The 21044-nt window shown below is 34.2% G+C and overlaps 1 protein-coding gene across 2 annotated transcripts in view; it reads right to left on the reverse strand.

Moving 5' to 3' along the window:
* The window catches only part of LOC119836134 (putative leucine-rich repeat-containing protein DDB_G0290503), a 79641-nt gene that overhangs the window by 16755 nt on the left and 41842 nt on the right, over positions 1-21044 (reverse strand). For both annotated transcript variants that reach the window (XM_038361394.1, XM_038361393.1), the window contains exons 3-14: positions 17678-17760; positions 16827-17000; positions 16140-16283; positions 14827-15086; positions 13338-14336; positions 10386-10491; positions 8640-8760; positions 7394-8330; positions 6735-6934; positions 6038-6166; positions 4418-5670; positions 3725-4049 (exon numbers count right to left, since the gene is read on the reverse strand). In XM_038361394.1, coding sequence (XP_038217322.1) covers positions 3725-4049; positions 4418-5670; positions 6038-6166; positions 6735-6934; positions 7394-8330; positions 8640-8760; positions 10386-10491; positions 13338-14336; positions 14827-15086; positions 16140-16283; positions 16827-17000; positions 17678-17760 — 4731 coding nt within the window. The remainder of the gene's footprint in view (positions 1-3724; positions 4050-4417; positions 5671-6037; positions 6167-6734; positions 6935-7393; positions 8331-8639; positions 8761-10385; positions 10492-13337; positions 14337-14826; positions 15087-16139; positions 16284-16826; positions 17001-17677; positions 17761-21044) is intronic.

The raw sequence follows: 21044 nt of genomic DNA on the forward strand, positions 1-21044 counted from the left end.
ACTTCACAGAAATTCAGCTTGTTGGGACTTTATGTAACTTCACCCTCATTTTTTGGTCTAAATTGACCGGACTATAATCTCAGTAACTACTGGACCGATTTCAAATTTTCTTTCACAATTGGATATGTCAGTGCTGAGTGCTATTTATTATATGTAGTAGTTTTTGCATGAAAGAGCAACAAACACACACACATCCTTACAAAGTTTCACATTTATAATATTAGTAGGATAATAGTTACGAAGTTCTTTTCTGTACTGCCTGAGTAATAACTAATTTACTAATTAACTAATTAACTGATTAACTAATTGTCGAGAAGAGATAAAAAATATAACGAGACAAATGTAAAATACAGTTAAAAATAAAAATTATTTTCCGAATAAATTATTTAAACTCCAGTGTCGCATTTACACTTTTGCGCGAAAATCGTGGCGCAAACAAACAAACAAAAACACAAACACGAATGTGTGTGCAATGCTACATCTGCACTAATATTATAAAGAGAAAACTTTCGTATTTCTATATGTTTGTAACGTTTTCACATTAAAACCACTGGACCAATTTCAAGAATTATTTCACGTCCAGAAAACTACAAATTCACAAACCTAACTAAGAGTTTTAACCACGGGCGAACAGTTAGTATATGATATATATATGCAAAGATTTTGATGGCTTTTTTTATTGAAAGAGTAATTCAAGAGGGGGGTTTATATATCTTAATATATATAAATCTCGTGTCACAATGTTTGTCCTCAGTGGACTCCTAAACCACTTAACCGATTATAATAAAATTCGCACACCATGTGCAGTTCGATCCAACTTGAGAGATATGATAGTTTAAATAATTTTAATTACGATAAATGACAACCCGGGCGGAGCCGTGCAGCTAGTATCATATATTATTGCATTCGCGCGAAGCGGTTCGAGTCGCTAGTGGACTGTAAATGCACGCTCGTCATTCGCGTTTTTCGCGCCATTCGCCACGGATTTATAAATGCACTTTATTGTTATTAAACAATCTATGTCGTGCTTAAGAACCTGGTCAAGGTCTATCTGACGATCGTTTGAACTTTGTACAAGTTACTAGGCGATAAATTTTATTAAAATGAGAATTTATTTGTTTGTGTGCCGTGATCTTGGTACCTATTGTACATAGTTTGTGTTATTTTACTCATAGAAAACTGGCTAACCTTCTACATAACTACATATATAGAGGGAAAAAACATTTTTCATTTTTTGAAATTTGTTTTTATTACGTATATATTAATTATTATTTGTCACTTATATCCATTTTTTACAAATTTCCATATAACTTATATAACATAACTTCATATACTTACCGAAGTAGATAATATATGCAAGTAAAACCAAGATTATACCTAGTATACTTTAAGTCTAAACGAAAGTATAACCACGCCACATTTTCTATTTGTATATCAGAGTATCGATTCGTATGACACATACGAAAGCGGCAGTAAAACTTTCTAGACCACAATATACCTAGTGGAGATACCTACAAGGGTAATTTGGCGCGAAACGAAATTGGGAATTAATGCCGCCATCTTGTGAAACATCAGACCGTTGAGTCTGTGGTTTGATGCAGTTTATTAGTCTATTTAGAACGATTCTTTTATTATCCATTCAAGTAACTTAGACTATATAAATAAATACTGCAATCGTATTTTCCTTGCTCAAACACTACACAAAGTAAGACAAAGCTTCCTTAAAACTAGAAAATCTTCGGAAAAAATGAATCTAATAAACGATAAATAAGAGAGCTAATAAGATTTTTATAAATTATTTACTTTCCGAATAAAGTACATACTAAATTTAAAATCCCCATAAACTAGTTTTAACCAAACAAAAGCAATACCAAATCTACCCTACATTGTAGTGATAAATCTCCCAATAAATCATCGCTGATAAGGTTCACTATCGACAGGTGAGAGCCGCTCATGAAACATTCTGTCATACCCCTTATCTATATTTCCGTTTCAGTTATTTATCGCACGCACAAAAATACATTTTGCACTATTCAGGCCTATTTATAAAGATACTACCTACCAATGAGGATTCTAAAGGATTTATTTATTCATGACAAACATGACAACAAACAAAAACCTTTCTTCTTATATAATATATATAAGTGAACACAGACTTAGTTATCACTTAAAAAACGTTTGACCTTTTAATATTCCTTATTACAATGAAATCTTATAACAAGGTCAAGGTATGTGAAGATTTAATTTCGTATTTCGCAATATTAAAAGACTTATAAACATTAAATATTAGCATATTATAATGATTTCGCCATCGCCGTTGTAATGGAATGTATGTTCATATTTGAAGACTTAGTGTTGTTTCGTTAACAAATTCCTCACAGTGTTTGTATGTCTATTGTGTACAGAAGTTATATAGTTAAATAATAACCTAGGGGATAATGCTTCGGTAATTTTACGTCGTACTTTTATTAACGTAATGTAAGTGTATGGAGAAAACGTATGAATCAGTCCATTTTCGAAAAGGTCACCATACTCAAAATTAAGATATATTTTAACAAACGATCACTCGTTCCAATTTTAAAATCACATTATTTACAACTCGTTTTCTTTATCAAAACACAATTAAAAGGATTCAAATTCAAAATCAGAACCGACTTCTGATTAGTTCTTTTTTCAAATCTTGCATTCAAAGTTATTGCATTTTAAATATCGAATGGCGTATAACCGTTATCACATTTCAAACAAAGAACGAATTATCTACCGCTATTTTAATTACGAGATTTCCTCAAACAAACACGTGTACGCGGTGCGACATTCGCGCGGCAACTTATAGCTGTTATCTTATCACTTGGCCGCGAATAAACTGGCTTACTTAATGTTTATATTGATTTAGTCGCTGACTGGAAGGTAACTATTCATTATTTTAATATATGATAATATTTGTTATTTTAGTAATTAGATAGCTTCTTGGTAACATTATTATGATTTGGGTTGACTATAGTAACAATATACTTGAAAGAAAGAAAGAAAGAAAAAACTTTTAATCACAAATACAACAACTTACAATTAATACATTTTAAGAATAACAAAAAAAAAAATAAAAAAAAAATAAAAATAAAAATTACATTTTTTTACATTTGGAAGTATTTGTGATTGGGGGACTCCTCAGCATTTGCCTCTCCATATTAGTGGAGGATACTTCGTTGATTCTCAAACTAAGAAATTTACAAATCAGTATCTTTTAAATTAGAAGTAGTCATGTTTAAAGTTTAATTACTTCAAACGCATTAAAATTAAATTTCGTCCTAGAAGAAAAATTAAGATTCTTGAAGCTTGAAATTTTTTTATTTATAACTAGTGGTCCGCCGCGGCTTCACCCGTGGTACATATATAGCCTATACACTTCCTCAATAAATGGGCCATCTAAAAGTGAAAGAATTTTTCAAATCGGACCAGTAGTTCCTGAGATTAGCGCGTTCAAACACACAAACTCTACAGCTTTAAAATATAAGTGCAGATTTTCGATGACTCATACTAACTATTGAATATTTCATAAACTCTTTCGTATTTACTCTCAAAAAATTAATCATCTATAATATATATAAAAAAAAATCGATCAGTGAACAGTGAACAGTGAACAGATGTGTATCATCTGCCCCATACCCAAGTAGGGGATACGGGACTTCAAAAAAAATCACCTATAAGATATACATATAGATCCTACCTCTCTTCGAACATCGTCGATCCCGTCACGTTGAACGCGTCATCGTTCGGCGTGTCCTCTAGCACGTTGCTATAGCAACTGTCACTCCTGTCAAAGTCGCGCGACTGGCCGTTCGACGGCTGACACCTGTCACCGCGGCCGTCCGGCTCGCTTGACAGCTGACACCTGTCACCGCGGCCGTCCGGCTCGCGCGACGGCGGGTGACATCTGTCACTGTCGGGCGTTTTGGTGCTGTTGCGCTCGTGCCAGAGCTTCTTGGTCTCGTCCTGTGCCCTGCGCTTCAGCGCCTCGATTTTCTCTCGTTCGTTTTCAATTACTTGACAGCCTAAAATTGATAGAAATATAATATAAATAATATACAAAAACCGATAAAATTTGTAATTTTTTACTGTTAAGACCAAAGGCTCTTTAAATATTAAGTTATAATAAAATATACCTTTATAGTCTTCTTTTGAGTTTTAATTCAATTCATAACATTTAAATAAATAAAACATTTACAGATGTAATAAGTAAGTTACTTTTGAGAATATGATAAATTTTAATCTCAAATATATCTTATGAATTCAACTTGGCTTATAAAAACGCATAATGATAAATCATCACAAAATTTACTTAAAAAAAACTCTACAATTAAAAGAACGTCAAAATTGACTTCCCTAATGCACCAACACACAAATTCAACTAAAAACTCACCTTGCTCCTCCAGCATCTCCATTCTTTTCCTCTCGATCTCCATCAAACTGTCCAACGTCCTCTTCCCCAAGGAATTCATATCCGTATCGCTGGACAGTATCGGCGCGTCCATTGTCACCTTCGATATGCGATCTATGTCATCCTGTGAGGGTATCTTGCCGTTGTCACTCATTTTCTGGAACTCACTCCGCACATTCGGTTCGTCCCCACAACTCTTTCTATGCATCACTTTCAATTCTTTATCCGGTTTTATTTTACTGTCAAATGTCACGTTTCTACACTCGTCTTCGTTTTCTTCTTTGATGGACTGCTCTTTTTTATCTGGCGACAGTGACTTCGCTTTAACGTATTTGTTATCCGACTGTGTCGATTTTGAATTTTTCACGTAACGGTTTTTAATGTTTTCACTGTCTTCGCTATTCTTATTGGCGCTCTCTTTACGTTTTAGCGAATCTTTTTTAATTATCTTTCCTAGCGCTGCGAATGTCGGTATTTTCGACGATGAGCTGCTTTTCACGGGGCCGTTTTCTTTCTTATCTTTCTTTTTCGAATGCCGCAAACTGTTGAACTTATCCAACGAAGTGTCGACTTCAATGTTGTCATTATAAAACATATTCTCGTTCAGGCTCTGCGACATCAAGTCGACCTTCTCCGTTTTCTTCTTATCTTTGTTCTTCCGTTTGAGAGAATCGAAGTTGCGCTCCCAAAATCCTTTCTTCTCTTTCGACGAAGTGGAAGACTTAGAAGGACTCTCGTTGTATTTATCGTCAACGTCTATAGGATCAATGGCGTCAGATGTTACACGCCGTTCGATGTCCACGATCATCGATTGCGACATCTGATCTATAGAGTTAAATTTGTCTTTCAATTGTTTTGTGTGATCTTCGAAATTAGATAGCTTTGCCACGTCATTGTCGTCGCTATCTGAACTGGGTGAATACCCGAATTCACCCGATTTCGCTCTCGTTTGATCCGTGTAGAACGCACTATCGGGCGATTGAGTCCTTTCTATATAATTCAGTTTCGATACTATAGGCTTCATCTCCTTTTCTATATTCTGTACTTTGCCAGTCAATTCTTCGACTTGGTTTAATAGTCTGACGTATTCTGCTTGTAGTATTTTGGTCTCTTCGAGCGCGGATGTTAGATTGTTATTCGCTTCTGATTTCAGCGTGAGTATTCTTGTTTTTTGAGCGTCTATTTTCTTGCTGAGAAGCATTATTTCGTTCTGTACGTCTTCCCTATTTGATAGTCTGTAAAAAAACAACATAAAATCTATAAGCTTAAGGATTTATCTTCTCTATATATATAAAATGCTCGTGACACAATGTTGTTACCGCATTCCTCCGAAACGGCTGGACCGATTCTGATGAAATTTTGTGTGCATATCGGGTAGGTCTGAGAATTGGCTTACATCTATTTTTCACACCCCTAAATGATACGAGTAAAGCAGAACAGCGTTTGCCGGGTCAGCTAGTAATATATAAAAAGTAGAAATAAAACTTCTTAAACCCTATTCCTTGGATAAATAATTTTTAACACACCTCCATCCTTTGTTAGATCATTCTTATTTTGTTAAAAAACACGATCATAACCACAGAAAGTTATCATATAACTCACAGTTCAGATTCCTCTTCCAAATATTGAAATTCCAAATCTTCGTATATCTTCGTCTCATTGTCCAATATATCCTGGGCGTTCTGCAACTCCTCAAGGGTCGCGGAGTTATCTTTCATATCTTTCTCGATCCTATATGGAAAAAAGGAATGAATTATTATTTCTTAAGTAATTTCAATTGTAATTTACCCGTTGGTTAAATATCTATAGCCATTAATCAGTAGAATTGTTATTTTTATAATGTCTTCTAATCTTTATCTTATAAAATGACTTTTAGAATAAATTTTATAAAAAAAAACTTCACCTTTATACGATAGAATCAATTAAATTGTCTCACTTGTTACTTCTTATACAAAGTATATATATGGATATTATATAATCCCCGCGATCCTTATAAGGATTCTAAGATGAACTCATGAATTTAAAGTAGTGACATTAATTATTGATTGAATTAATTCTGTCTGTTTATTGTAGGCCAAAATCATGTCTAAAGGAGTGGGTAACATACAAACATACAATCATAAAAACATACAGATAAAGCTTATAAAAGGGTATTAAAAATAGTCAAATGTAATAGCCAAAAAACACATGTTTCACAAACATCTTTCGAATCTTTCACGCTGTTAAAGACTGAGATAACTTCTTTTTCAGAATATAAAAAAAATATATAAAGCATAGATATAAATCAACATTAACATACCTTTCCACCTTCATAGTAGCGATTTCGACTCTATCTCGCATCTCATTCTGTCTCGTCTCTTGCCTCTCTTTCATTTGCCTGATCTCTTCTTCGATCTGCTTCGCTTTGTCCGCCAACTCTGCTTTTTTCTTTTGTTCTATGTTTAGTATCGCTATTTCTGAGTCGTATTCGCCTTTGATTAGGGCTTTTTCCATTTCCAACTGAAATATTGGGTTTATTTTTACTTAAACTGTTTTGTTGTTAAAGTGTATATATTTCTTTAACAAGGAAGTAATGTAAACAGTTTTTAATATACAATTTCTTATTCGCTAATAGTCCTTTGCTATGTATAATGCAAGTTGAATGTGTCAATAATCAAGATTTAAAATACTGGATACATTGACTTACATATAAACAATTAGACTAACAATCATATTTCAAAAGATCGTTAAAAATATAAGAGCGGCGTTGATAAAACATTCACTTAAATTAACACCTTATTTCATAGCCTTAATGTTCAAAATCCAATGTATAGCTCATTAGAAAACTCTGTCAAATACATAGGCACAGTTTTGCTATGGACAATTTTTTAGACTAGCTATTTAATCTATGTCAATGAAAAGATTATAATTCACATCCCTAACTAAAAAAAATACAAATTAATTACATATAAACCTTACCTCTCGCAAAATATCGTCTTCCTGTGATCTTATTTCTGTCATCTTACATTTAATTTCGTGTATCTCCCCCACGAGTTTCTTTCGTTCCTCTTTCAAAGTCTCATACTTGGATTTCAATTCATCTACATTATCTTCTAGTACACTATCTATGGAGTCTGCTTCTAGATCGATCTTTTTAAATTCATCACGTATATTTTTAATTACATTTTCCCTATTATTCTTTAGATCTTCTTCGAACTTCTCCAATTCAGGGATATCAGCCATCAATTCGTTTTTAACGTCATCGAAGCTCTTATTTTTAGTTAAATTAGCTTCGGATTCCGGGTCGTCTTTAATTATTTTTGAGTATCTAAATTCAATGTCGTTGGTAACATCCGAATCATCGATCATTGGTATTTCTTCTTCGAGACTTAATTGTTTTTCAATACCAGTGCATGTTTTATCATCAACGTCATTGGCTTGGGTTTGATTTCTATCATTTTGATTTTGTGCTTCGAACGGGTTGGTGCTTGTAGGCGGAGGCGTGGGGAATATGAAATACTGAGGCGACGGAATGTTTTTATGAGCAAATGTTGTTTTTATCCTTGTTCTTGGACTTTGTGTATTTGGAGATTTCGGTTTGAAACCTAGATTATTTTTAAAATAGACATTTTCGTATGGACTACCTATGGGCGAGTTAAGTTTAGGGCCGTTTTGGAGTTTTCTTATCATTATTGGACTAGAGAGATCGTTTCTTTGTACATCGTCGAATACTGGGATTCCTATTTCGTCCATTCGACCGACGTTTTCATAGTTATTGTCTGAAATGGTTATTTCAGGTGTGGACGGATTCATAAGCGCATTTTGCGATGTATCAAAGTTTTCGTAGCTCGAGAGATTTCTTTGTATCGGTAACGATTGGCTCATTATATTATTTTTATTTTGACTAGTATCAAACCTGAAAACGTTATAAATATATATGAATTTTGACAAAATGTTGCATGTTGCATTTACTTTTAAAATATAATATCTGGAAATCTCTTTTGGCATCAAAAATATCACCTATATTTAGGTTATAGGTGAAAGAAGAAATCGCTATAATAGAATCAATCATCACTTTTATTATTAGCTTAGTAAACATATAATATTAAACTATGTAGCTTAATTACTTGCTATCTTCTTCTCTTTTCTCTCTACTATATATTATATCACTCTACAATATTACTTTGCATTATTAAATGAATTAAAATAGTATAATTTCACTCACTTATAATATCCATCACTAGTTTGAACGAAGTTCGGATTGTTCACCACAACACTACGCGGCAGGGAGCCATTGGTGATGATTTTATTATGGGACCTCTTTTCTGTTGGTGTGATTGGTATACCTGCAAACATCAGCACATTCATAAACTATCCTATTTTAACGTTTTTAACACAGGTTTAATTATTTTAAACGTCAACATCAACACATTATTATAGTCTATCCACTTTTTGATATTTTTCCTTATTATTAAACCGCGTTTTAAAACATTTCACTCGGTACGATAATTCGCATTTATGACCGATTTAAAACGTGAACCAACACGGTTTTTTTGGACGTATTTTTAACGAACGTAATTGCGGACAGACGACACAAATCATTACTAGGTTAAGCACCGCTTTGTCCACATTAAGGTATGTAGATTTAGATAGCGTTATCAGTAGATTTAAGTGTACAAAAATACTAATTATTTCAAAACTGCGGACATTTCTGAGTGACGATAATATACCATGATAATGTATTTAGAGATTCAAGAACTTCAAGATTTATATTACACTAGCTGCACCCGGCAAACGCTGTTCTGCCTTACTCTGATCATTTAGAGTTATGAAAAATAGATGTTAACCGATTCTCAAACATATCCGATATGCACAAAAAATTTTATAAGAATCGGTCAAGCCGTTTCGGAGGAGTATGGCAATGAAAACTGTGACACGAGAATTTAATATATTAGATTTAAATGTAGAGAATTTTTGATTGAACAAAGCAAAGAAAGAAAGTATCTCTATTGAAACAAGGCCGATATATTTCAATAAGTGACGTTCAAAATGATGCAATAATACATTCAAATTGTTGTTGTTAGACATAATGAGGTATCAATCTACAATGAACCATATGCTATACGTATTATGGTCCAATATAGGTTGATCATACATAATCTACTTTCTTTCGCCACGACATCGGGCTTAGAGTTCTAGTAACTACTTCTAAGAAGTGGGTGTCGAATATAACTCAGGGCCCTTTTTCGATGGCATGAAATATCTAGGATATACGGATTTTCCATTCAAAAAATATATTAGTTCATCTGGTCTATATGGAAATACCCTCATAGGAGGCCTGTGTTCCAGCAGTGGGAACATATAAGGGCTGATGATGATGATGATGATATGGAAATATTCCTTTTCAAAGTTTTACGACTAAAGAGATTTGTGAATTAAATCATCAATAAGATTTGGATTAAGCAGGCCACGATTAAAACGATAACACGAACACATGAATGTAAGTAGGTGTGCAAATCGAACATCGTTCTTTATCTTTTTGTTTTGATAACAAGCGACATGCTAAAATGTGCGTAAACGGTATGCTGGCGTTGAAATTTATTTCAAGAAGTAGAAATATCACATTACGGGAGTTTATGCTATAATGCAACATGTAAAATGCGTAAAGGCAAATTAAGGTACGGCATGGCTCATGTCGTAATTTTTTTATGTGCGATAATCTATACTGATATTATAAAGCTGAAGAGTTTGGTTGAACGCGCTAATCTCAGGAACTGCTGGTCCGATTTGAAATATTCCTACAGTGTGTGTTAGATAGTCGATTTACTGTCTGTTTATATCGTGAATAAAACTGCTGTGCACATCTAGTGTGCAAATAAATTACAAAAATTGATACAAATATACCGATTAGAATTAACTAGAACTAGAACAACACTCCTCCCCCAGCCTGATATAATAAATATTCACGAACCTGACGAGATCTGTCTCTCATACTCGGCACACATGTTCAAAATCTCCTCCAATCGAGCCGATTCAGCTTCTTTTTGTTCCTCTTCCTTCAGCCTGTCTTGATACGCCTGCAAATTGTTTAATAAGTAATTAGAAATATAAATACAACAACTATGATGTAGAGAATATCCTATCCTATCCTACTAATATTATAAATGGGAAAGTTTGTATGGATGTGTGTGTGTGTGTGTTTGTTATTCTTTCACGCAAAAATCTAATGAACCGATTGCAATGACATTTGGTACGTAGATAGCTGGACAAGTAGAATAACATATAGGCAACTTTTTATCCCGATATTCCTGCGGGATATGGACTTACACGGGTGAAACCGCGGGGCGCAGCTAGTGTATAATAAATTCGTTTTCCGTTTAAAGTGCTTCAGATATTTGGTTTTTAATATCTATGCTATAGTGGATAGTATATATTAGTATATATTAAAGTGTATAGTATATATTTATTTTTACAAGTAAATATGCCAGTGATCAATATTATAAAGTAATTCTCGTATACAGAATTTCCGTACATAGACTTTTGGAACAAACATATAACCAAATGTAGAAGAAACAATGGTAGAATTTGGTAGAATTGTTTATTGTTAGTATAACTCACCACGTTACAAAACAGTTTATCAATTTTCCTAATTATAGTATTGTATATTTCATTCCTAGCGTGGATTTGGCCAACTTGATTAAATTTCAAATCATTCCCGACCATAATAACATTGCTGTTTTGTATTGGTGCTTGTATATTTTGACTTTTATTGACAGCAACACAGTCCGCTATTTTCACAACTTCGATTTTCAAATCATCGTACGATTTTTTAATCTGTTGTTCTAAATTCAAAATTTTCGCGTCTATTGTATTCTCGTGGTTTCTAGTTTCTTTAATGTAATGGTTGGTTAGAATCGAATTAATCGTTTTATATATTTTAATGTCGTTTCTCAACTTGTGTACAACTTCAAGTTTGTCGTTGACGGAATTCGTTAAATCGATTATTCTCTCGTATTCATTTAATCGATGCTTTTCATCGATTGACGTGCGCAGTTTCTTCAACGCTAACGTGTTTTTCTTGAGATTTCTCACGAATAGTTTTATGAGACTTTTCCTCGAGGGACACTTATTGGAATTGTTTTTGACAGTCATTTTGCACTTTTTGTTAACTATTTCACTTTAATCTGTATGCTTTAGTATATCTGTGACTAAAAAAAGTGAGTTAAGAATTTGGCGCGATATTTACGACAGACGATGATTTTTTTCAACATATGTAATACACTAATTACAAAAGGACAAGACAATATAAACAAATAAATTTTAAAGTGACTTTTATGGAGGTTAAGATTTATGGAAATGTTAAATGAAGAAAACATCGAATTAATTATTTCCTACATATAAAAAAACCAAAGGTTACCTATAATTTATTCACAATACACTAAAAGCATACAAATGAAGATTCAACTATACAAAACAACCATATTGCTGTATGTTAACAATTAACACACACGATATATGAAAGTAGGTAACACGAATCAACAATTTACAATGAAAATATTAATACGCTTGTACTAGTGAAATTAAAATGATTTGGCGCGTCTATTAGTATCTATCTATGGCGATGACGTCACAATTGTAAGCTAGATGCACTATTTCACTTTTAAATTATTATTATTTTTTTATTTATGAACTTGATAACATTTAATATTAAAACAATTTGTTATTAATGTTTATTGCGTGATTTTGCGAATAAGTTTACGTTTTACAAAACACGTGTATAATTAATTGAATTGTACACTGCAATGAGTGATACCTGGTATTGACTTATCATTTACGCAGAGTTTTATCAGATAAAACTATTGTTTCCTTCGTGATGATTGCCGCAGTTGATTTAAATATTCTTTTTGTCACTGGGGAACTATTAAATTAACTAATAATTCGATATAAGTTGTTTCGATTTAGATAAGACTTTGAAAATTAATTAAGCATATATTTATAGGATTTTGAAATATAGTAATGTACGTTTATAGATTATTAGAGTTCCCTTATTAATTGTTCAAGTATTGTTAAAGTATTCATATATTTAGCTAGTTTAACCATTGCAATATATCCGAAACTGTGGACTGTGTTGTTGGAACTGTGTTGATATGGTTTATCTAATAGATACATCCATTGTTCTCTGATCGTAATTTATCTTGTTTTCTGTATGATTTTACATATTGACATTAAATGGATAATGCCTTGCCCCTCCTTTACAAATAAACAAACATTCAAGAAATAACTAACTTTTATCTAGTAATTTCATAACTTGCCTCAATATCGTACTTTCACTGTAACACGATATAACTCCACTATAAACAAAATCTTGATAAACATTATCATTAGACCACATTAAGATAATTTAAAATTAGTCTATTTGCCATTTAATTGAAAACGTTCTTGAGCGGTAAGGTTATAAAACATCCTTCCTACTAATATTATAAATGCGAAAGTTTGTTAGGATGTGTGTGTGTGTTTGTTGCTCTTTCACGCAAAAACTACTCAACCGATTCAATGATATTTGGTACGTAGACAGCTGGACAATTGGATTAACATACAGGCAACTTTCTATCCCGATATTCCTACGGGATACTACGCGGGTGAAACTGGGGGGGCGCAGCTAGTAATTAATATTTATAAGCGACATTTAATAGCGTTCTATTTAAACAACAAAATAATTATGAGGGTTTTATCCAGGGCAAACCTGTCGCTAACATTTAAAAGAAAATTAAATAATTAAAGCAATTGAATAAACAATAAAACATACTTTTATTTCATTAACTAGCTCTTGATCAAAATTTTATTAGAATACCTGAAAATCACCACAACTCATACAAAGTTTCTTTAAACATTAAAAGCAAAAAAAAAAAAATGTTATTCTTACCTGCTTCCGTCTATTCTCCGCTTCAAAACTTCTATCATACCCATAATTTGTATAAACAGGCGAATATTGCGGGTTTCTATCAAACGTAGATGAGGGTAGAATATTTTTCATATCAATTCGAGCATATTCATTTCTAGTATATTCCATATCACCGCTAGAAACTTCTAGACTTTTATACGAGTCTTGTGTACTTTGACACGAGCCTTGTATGTTGTGACATGAGTCTTGCATACTGTGACATGAATCTTGCATACTCTGACACGAGTCTTGCTGACTATGATACGATTCTTGCAACCTTTGACACGGTTCTTGTACACTGTGATATGAGTCTTGCATCCTCTGACACGAGTCTTGTTGGCTTTGATACGACTCTTGCAACCTTTGACACGATTCCTGTACGCTATGATACGAGTCCTGCATACTGTTACACGAGTCTTGCATCCTCTGACATGAGTCTTGCACGCTGTGATACGAGTCTTGCAATCTCTGACATGAGTCTTGCTGGTACGAATTCTGCAGACTATGTGGCGGTTCCTGATTTTTGTAATCTTGATTTCTGTACGAACTATCACTATTCTTCAATTTTTGATAGGGATCTTGATTTCTATAGTTATTTCTGAACGCGTCCGAGTCATTTTTGACGTCGCGTCTATCTACATTAATTTTCCCATAGATATGATTATCCGGTCGACTCTGTTGTTGATCATTATTGACTTTTTTCAGTTTCTCCGTTCTCGTATCATCGAAATTTCTGACAATATCGTCTATTTTGGTTTTTCGCACAGCGACGTTCGCGTAGGAGCAGTTCTTCGGATCCAGACTGTTGTTTTCGTTCAGGACTATGATCTTTTGGTCTTTCAGTTTGTTCATGTAGTTGGGTATGTTCCGGCCGCCGAGGACGTCTCTAGCGGGCGTGTTGACTGTCAGCGAATTTGAACTGAACACCTTCGGAGATATTTCGTTTTCGTTGCTCGTGTAGAATTGACTTCTGCCGATTTTCTGTTGGGCGTTAGATATTTATTTATGTAGTTGATTGAGTTTATTGTAGTTCTTTTTAGGTAGTTTTTTCATGTTAATTTACCATGTAATTTAACTTTATTTTACGAAATACTTGCACTGACAATTAAAATACGATAAATAGTATTTTTATTCAGTTATAATTTATTGCTCTTAAACTTTATTATGAAACTTAATCATATTATAAGTAAATGGCGGTCTAATCGCTATATAGCGATTACTTTCAGGCGTCTGGATGCCTGAAAGTAATCGAAAGAAAGTACTGAAAGAAATTAGTTAGAGGAGAGGAGTTTAAGATTTTTTAATATCTTTCCTGAACTGATAGATGTTTTTCAGTATATTTAATTTAGGACACGTCATTATTACACAGATACTAACTATTTTTTTTTATTTCAACTAAATCAATTCAGTGATGTAAAAGTATATGACTTATATGTATCAAAAATAAAATATTGGTATTAAATTCATATACCTGTTGCTTAGCATAATACTCAAACTTGGACACCTTCGCCATAATACTGCCTATCTTCGGTTTTGATTCCTGGTCTGAATTCGATTCTGACGCGTCTAGATCCTTATAAGGCTTCCTAGGTACAGTTGGTGGTTTTCTGGACATTTCCTTTAGGGTCACATCTAACTCTTGGTCTAGCTGGGAGAGGGAATTATCCTTGTATATCTTACTAATGCTGGTGTTTTGGTAACATTGGTTGGGGTCTGCGTGGTTGACGTATCCTGAAAGAGAGAAATAAGTTAGCAAATAAATACATAATAATCTATAATGCCTTTTTACTAATATGTTTTACAACGGAATTATATTCAAGAATGTTGAGCAAACATACAGAAAGATAGAAAATTTCACTAGGTGGCGCTGCAATGTACTTTAAGTTCAGTTGTCACTTGTTGTTCTTGCTGTATCATTACAATAAAAGTATTTTTCATTATCATCGCTTCATTCTTAAAGCCCATACCCAATAGTGCATCATCAGAATATCGACTTTATTCCATTGCAATTATGTATAAACCTCATAACATGCAGTAGTTAAATGATGTTAATAGTATCATTCGAATATAGACCCTATTCTCATCACACAAGGATTAGATACCGATTTTTTTTTGACAAAATTTAGCCGGTGTCGTCTGAAAGTCAACCTTATTTGTTTATAATAAGGCACATTATTGTGTACAGCATATACGTGGTGTCAAGCATTGATTGAATCGCTCCAAATTCAATTTTAATTCAATACTATTAGTCCGTAGGTGATGGCATCAACTGTTCATGCTCTCAGCATGCATAAAGTCATTAAAAACTGAACTTTATTCCAACGCTATAAGATATAATGTTCTTACTGATAGCACTCTCATTTCCTAACATCACAAGAATATTATCTTTTAAAAATGAACCTTATTCTCCTACTATAAGGTACATAGTGACTATATTTAAAAAAAAAAGGTGTGTGTGCGATTCACACACGATAGAAGTGAAACTTCAGTAAATCGAACAAAGAATGAGATGAATAAAATATAAAACAGTATGTATATTTCTGTCTCATTCTTTGCCGGCTTCATTCTACACATTTTTGTATTTGTGTCTCTTACCTGTCGTTTTTCCGTTGCATCAGGTTTGAAATCACAACGATTCTAAAGAAGTTTCACTTCAATAAAATATTACTAAAGACAACCTTATTCCCACAGCACAAGGAACACACCTGGTGGCAGGCACCACTAACCCAGCCTGAACTGAATCATTTCAAATTGAACCTTCTCCCCACACAATAAGGTACATACCCGGTGGCAAACATTGCTCATTCGGCGTGAACTGTACGGGGGCCATAGACACATGGCCAGAAGGGAGTACCGACTTCATGAGTTTCGCTTCCTCGGGATGGTTGAAACGGAGATAGTTCGATCTGCCTATTGTTAGCATACTACCTGCAATTGAAAATAGGAAAGATATTATTGAAAAATATAAATGCTCAAGAAGATATGATGAAATATGTTAATATGTTCTAGAAAATCATATTTCAATTGTCTTTTGTTTTAAATCTTCATTTTCTCTTGCTCAATACCAAGGTTGTTGATTAACAAATGCATTAAGAATAACACTATTCACTAACTATTGCAAAAGGCCAGATTCAGGACATATATTTTCTTACAATATTTTCCCCATTTTAACTTTTTTTTTATGTGTAATAGGGAAGCGCATGACTACTATATCGTCACCTGGTAAGCGTAGATGTAGTCTAAGGTGGAGTGCGCTTCCCTAGAAGGTACCTGTTCACTCTACCCTTGAAGACCCCCGGAAAAAAACGGAACATAATATTCCTAAATTATCACACTGCTATACTTGACGAGACTTATGGAAGCGATTTCGTCACCTTTTTTTTCACTTAATTTATTGGGTTTTACATTATTGTAACAGTAGATTGTGGCTACTTACATAAATAGAATGAATACTTTTAAACCCCAACTCACCCTGCGACAGGCGTGTTGGCTTGTCAACTGGCAACCCATCGAGGAGCGTGCTCCCGCTGACTGGGTACAGTGTGACCACACCGTGGGAGTTTTCCACCCGGCAGTGGACGCTGGCAACACCGGTCCCCACTACGTATATATCGCAGGTGGGATCAGAACCGATAGTTACTCGACCTGAAATAAGGAAATAAAATACTTTAATGGAATATTCTATTTATTAATGTTACTAGCTGACCCGGCGAACTTCGCAACGCCATACAAAGTTTGGTGATACATTTTTCTATATATTTCTTACTTTTAAACCTTCCCTGGACTATTATAAATGAAACAAAAGCAAAATTATGAAAAATCCGCTAAGTGATTCTCGAGTTTTAGTGAGACTAACGAACAGCAATAGATTTTTATATATAAGATATGGAAAACTGTATTGCAATTACTTGTGCTTTCTTTATTGTACATTAGCTGTAACCAGCGGCGTCACTCGCGTGATATCCGAGTAGAAAGAAGCCGATGTACTAATCCAGACAATAATCTATCACTGTACAAATTTAATACGGCTTATCGGTGAGTTGTTTTCGCGTGAAAGAGTATCAAACATCCATACATACAAACCATATTTATTTAATACATACTTAAGTATGCTGTAATGTGTGTATGTAAATAGACATTTTAATTTACAACTTTATTGCTTGTGTGTTTGTCACATTACTAAACCAGGAGGCTAGATTTATTTTGATGAATTTTTATTTATAGAGTGGATAGTTGCACCCCACAGTGATTAATAACCGACTGTTACGCATATTTCGTTGCTGACAGTACCTAAAGAGATAAACTATGTATGTTAATCTTACCTTGCTTGATCGGATGCAAGGTCACAGCCGTACTCAGCCTGCCGGTGCCGAGGCTCACCAGATGGGGGGTGTTCGTCGCCACCCTGAAATTTGAAATGTTCATTTATTATATCGGCTAATACCAATAATCATATAGAAAAGGCTTGAGATGCCAGATATACCACTGCGTTAGACGCTAACACCGCCCATGAACATTTAGAGAGGCATAAAGTCCATTGGAGACCTTACGCCTCTATAAATGGATTGCCGACTTCAAATTGGGAAGGGATTCAGAAAGGATTGGCGAGAGGAATAAAGAAACTGGTAAGGGTAAGGAAAAGGACATGGGCCTCCGGCTCCCGAACGAAACACAGCAGAATGCTATTTCACGCCGGTCTTCTGTGGGGGTGTGGTACTTCCCCGGTGCGAGCTGGCCCAAATCGTGCTGAAGCGTGCTTGACTACCAATATGTATATAAAGTTTATATTGTAATTGATTTTGAACCGACTTCAAAAAAGGTGGAGGTTATCAAAACTTTTTTTTTTACGCCTTGTTATGTCAGAACTATCGCTATGGGTGAACTATGGGTGAACCGATTTTGAAAAGTTTTTTTTTATTTGAAATCTAGTGCTTCCCGTGTGTTCCAATTTAAGTCTGGTCTAGTTCTAACAATTGCAAGGCGATTTCTTTTTTTTTATTAATAATTATTATTGTAACACACATTGAATTAAAGAGTACAAAATATTTATAAAAAAGATTAGATTGTGTATGTTTAATTTCATTTAATACCTCATTATTACATAAAAATGTACCACACTTTATCAATATAAAGTATTGCTTATGTTTTCAGCACATAAAATGGGCCAAAAGCTTCACTACGAAATACTGAAGCCGTCTCAAAATCGGGGCAGCACTTCAAGACAATACTGACAGACATTAATATTCGACTTCTTCCACCTCTCTTAAACCGATAAAAGGATTTAGAAATTAAAAACTTTCTAACGAATTTTAAACGCGATTTATTCATTATATTATTAACCCGACGGGTAGTCTCCCCGTGACCACGCTCGCTGTAAAGTATTCGAAACGTCGCGTTAATAATATAATGAATAAATCGCGTTTAAAAAACGTTAAGAAATTTTTAATTTTTAATTTCTAAACGCATAATACTCGCGTAAAATCAAACACAAGAAAATACGATAAAAGGGTTGTTTAATACATAGCATAACATTCCATACAGATTTTAAATAGGAATTTAAATACAGATTTTAAATAGGAATTTTAAACTGCAATTTCCGAGTCATAACGTACAACTTGCGCATTTAACCACTCGCTGCCACTAAAATAACTGTCCATTTCCTCAATCACACGTGCACAATGCACTGTGTCTAGTCTCGATACGAAATTAGCTGGGCCGTGGACCTCTTTATTGTTCTTACGTAATCTCTAGTATCAATTAAGGCTTCCCTTCTGTATGTACATCCGTATGGTCAATATATACTCGTGGACAGTTAACAGACGTACCAGCCCTTTTCCGGGCTGATACTCCGACTTAAATTATATCCTATATGCTGCAAACCTAATACTTATAAAGCAAAAAAAAAACATTCAAATCCGTCCAGTAGTTCCGGAGATTAGCGTGTACAAACAAATAGACAGACAAATTATTTCGTGCTCTATTTTAGTTTTTAAAACCGCTTTACTAATTATTATTTTTTTAATATACCCCAATGCACAGACACTGTTATATGTATTGATTAATATAAATATACCCTCGCATAATTTAGATAACTGGCAGTAAACAATATCCTACTAATATTATAAATGCGAAAGTTTGTAAGGATGTAACGCAAAAACTACTGAACCGATTGCAATGAAATTTGGTACGTAGACAGGTGGACAACTGGAATAACATAAAGGCAACTTTTCATCCCGATATTCCTACGAGATACGGACTTAGGCGGTTTAAACCGCGGGGCGCAGCTAGTTAATAAATATAATTTACAAGCAATAACAATGGCAAGTCTAGACGATATTGTGTGAGCGTTGACCCTCATTCACATGATATTGGGTCAAACCCTATTGTATTCGTAACTAGTTGCGCCGCGCGGTTGGACCCGCAAGAAGACCAATTGTATCTTATAAGCTATCTCTATATCTCATGTGTGATTCTGGTACGTAATCTACACTTATTACCTAGTATCATTATAGTCCGTTCAGCATCTTTAGACACTTTAGTAAACTTTCGAGTTAATACTTTTATACTAGCGATTCGCCCCGGCTTCGCCCGTGGTACATACATGTAGCCTATGTCAGTGAAGATTTTTGAAATCGCTTTAGTACTTATACGTCTGTTTGTATGTATGTCTGTTTAGATCTTCAAAACTACACAACGCACAAAAAAAGAATGTCTCGGTCTGGCAAGACACAGAAGGCTGATCACCTACTTGTCCATAAAGAAAATCGATCAGTGAAACAGATGTATATCATCTGCCCCATACCCCTTGGGGACACAGGACTTCACATGTGACTGTGTGGGACATAAGATTTAAATTTTAGATTATAACTAACTGAACCGGAAAGCGCTGTTCTGCCTTACTCTTATCATTTAGGGTAATGAAAAATATATGTTTGCCGATTCTCTGACCTACCCGATATGCACACAAAATTTCATCAGAATCGGTACATCCATTTCGGAGGTGTATAGTAACTAACATTGTTAAACGAGAATTTTATATATATATACATATAGAGATATCTACATTTATATTTATTGGCTCACGACGTACGCCCATGTAAACACACAGATATTACAGATCTATATTTGGTCTGTCGCGTCTATCCGGTCGTATTTATTTATGACAGACGAATGATATACTCGTATTCGCTGCGTTCCGTCTTCACCTGTTGCTAAATATAACTGAAACTGAATTTATGAGGCGAGAGTTCGTTATTCAGCTATGAGTATGTTATGTTCGGAAATCATTACTACGCGGTGTAAGGCGAAGTCGCTTCCCGCGTTTGTATGTATGTACGGTTTGATCTTCAAAACTAGACAAGGGATTTTGATGCAGTTTTTTTTAATAAAGATCCAGAGGAGGGTTTCTATGAATAATAATATCTATTAAGCTACTCTGAACTTAACGCGTGCGAAGCCGCGGGCAAAGGCAAGTACATATATTTAGCTTCACCTGTATGTCACAGACATACAGGTGAAGCAGATACAGATGTTTGTTTGTTTGTAGGTAACAGACTACTTTTTCCCTCTCTCTGTGTCTTGAGGCACCTCAAACGGACAAATTAAATTCACACTTCGTACACGTATCAAGGATCGGCGACAATACGATAATTTCACGAGGGATGCGTATTTTTTAGTTTTTGAAACGAT

Source organism: Zerene cesonia, chromosome 22 (assembly GCF_012273895.1).
Source record: "Zerene cesonia ecotype Mississippi chromosome 22, Zerene_cesonia_1.1, whole genome shotgun sequence".
NCBI classification, from domain to species: domain Eukaryota; kingdom Metazoa; phylum Arthropoda; class Insecta; order Lepidoptera; family Pieridae; genus Zerene; species Zerene cesonia.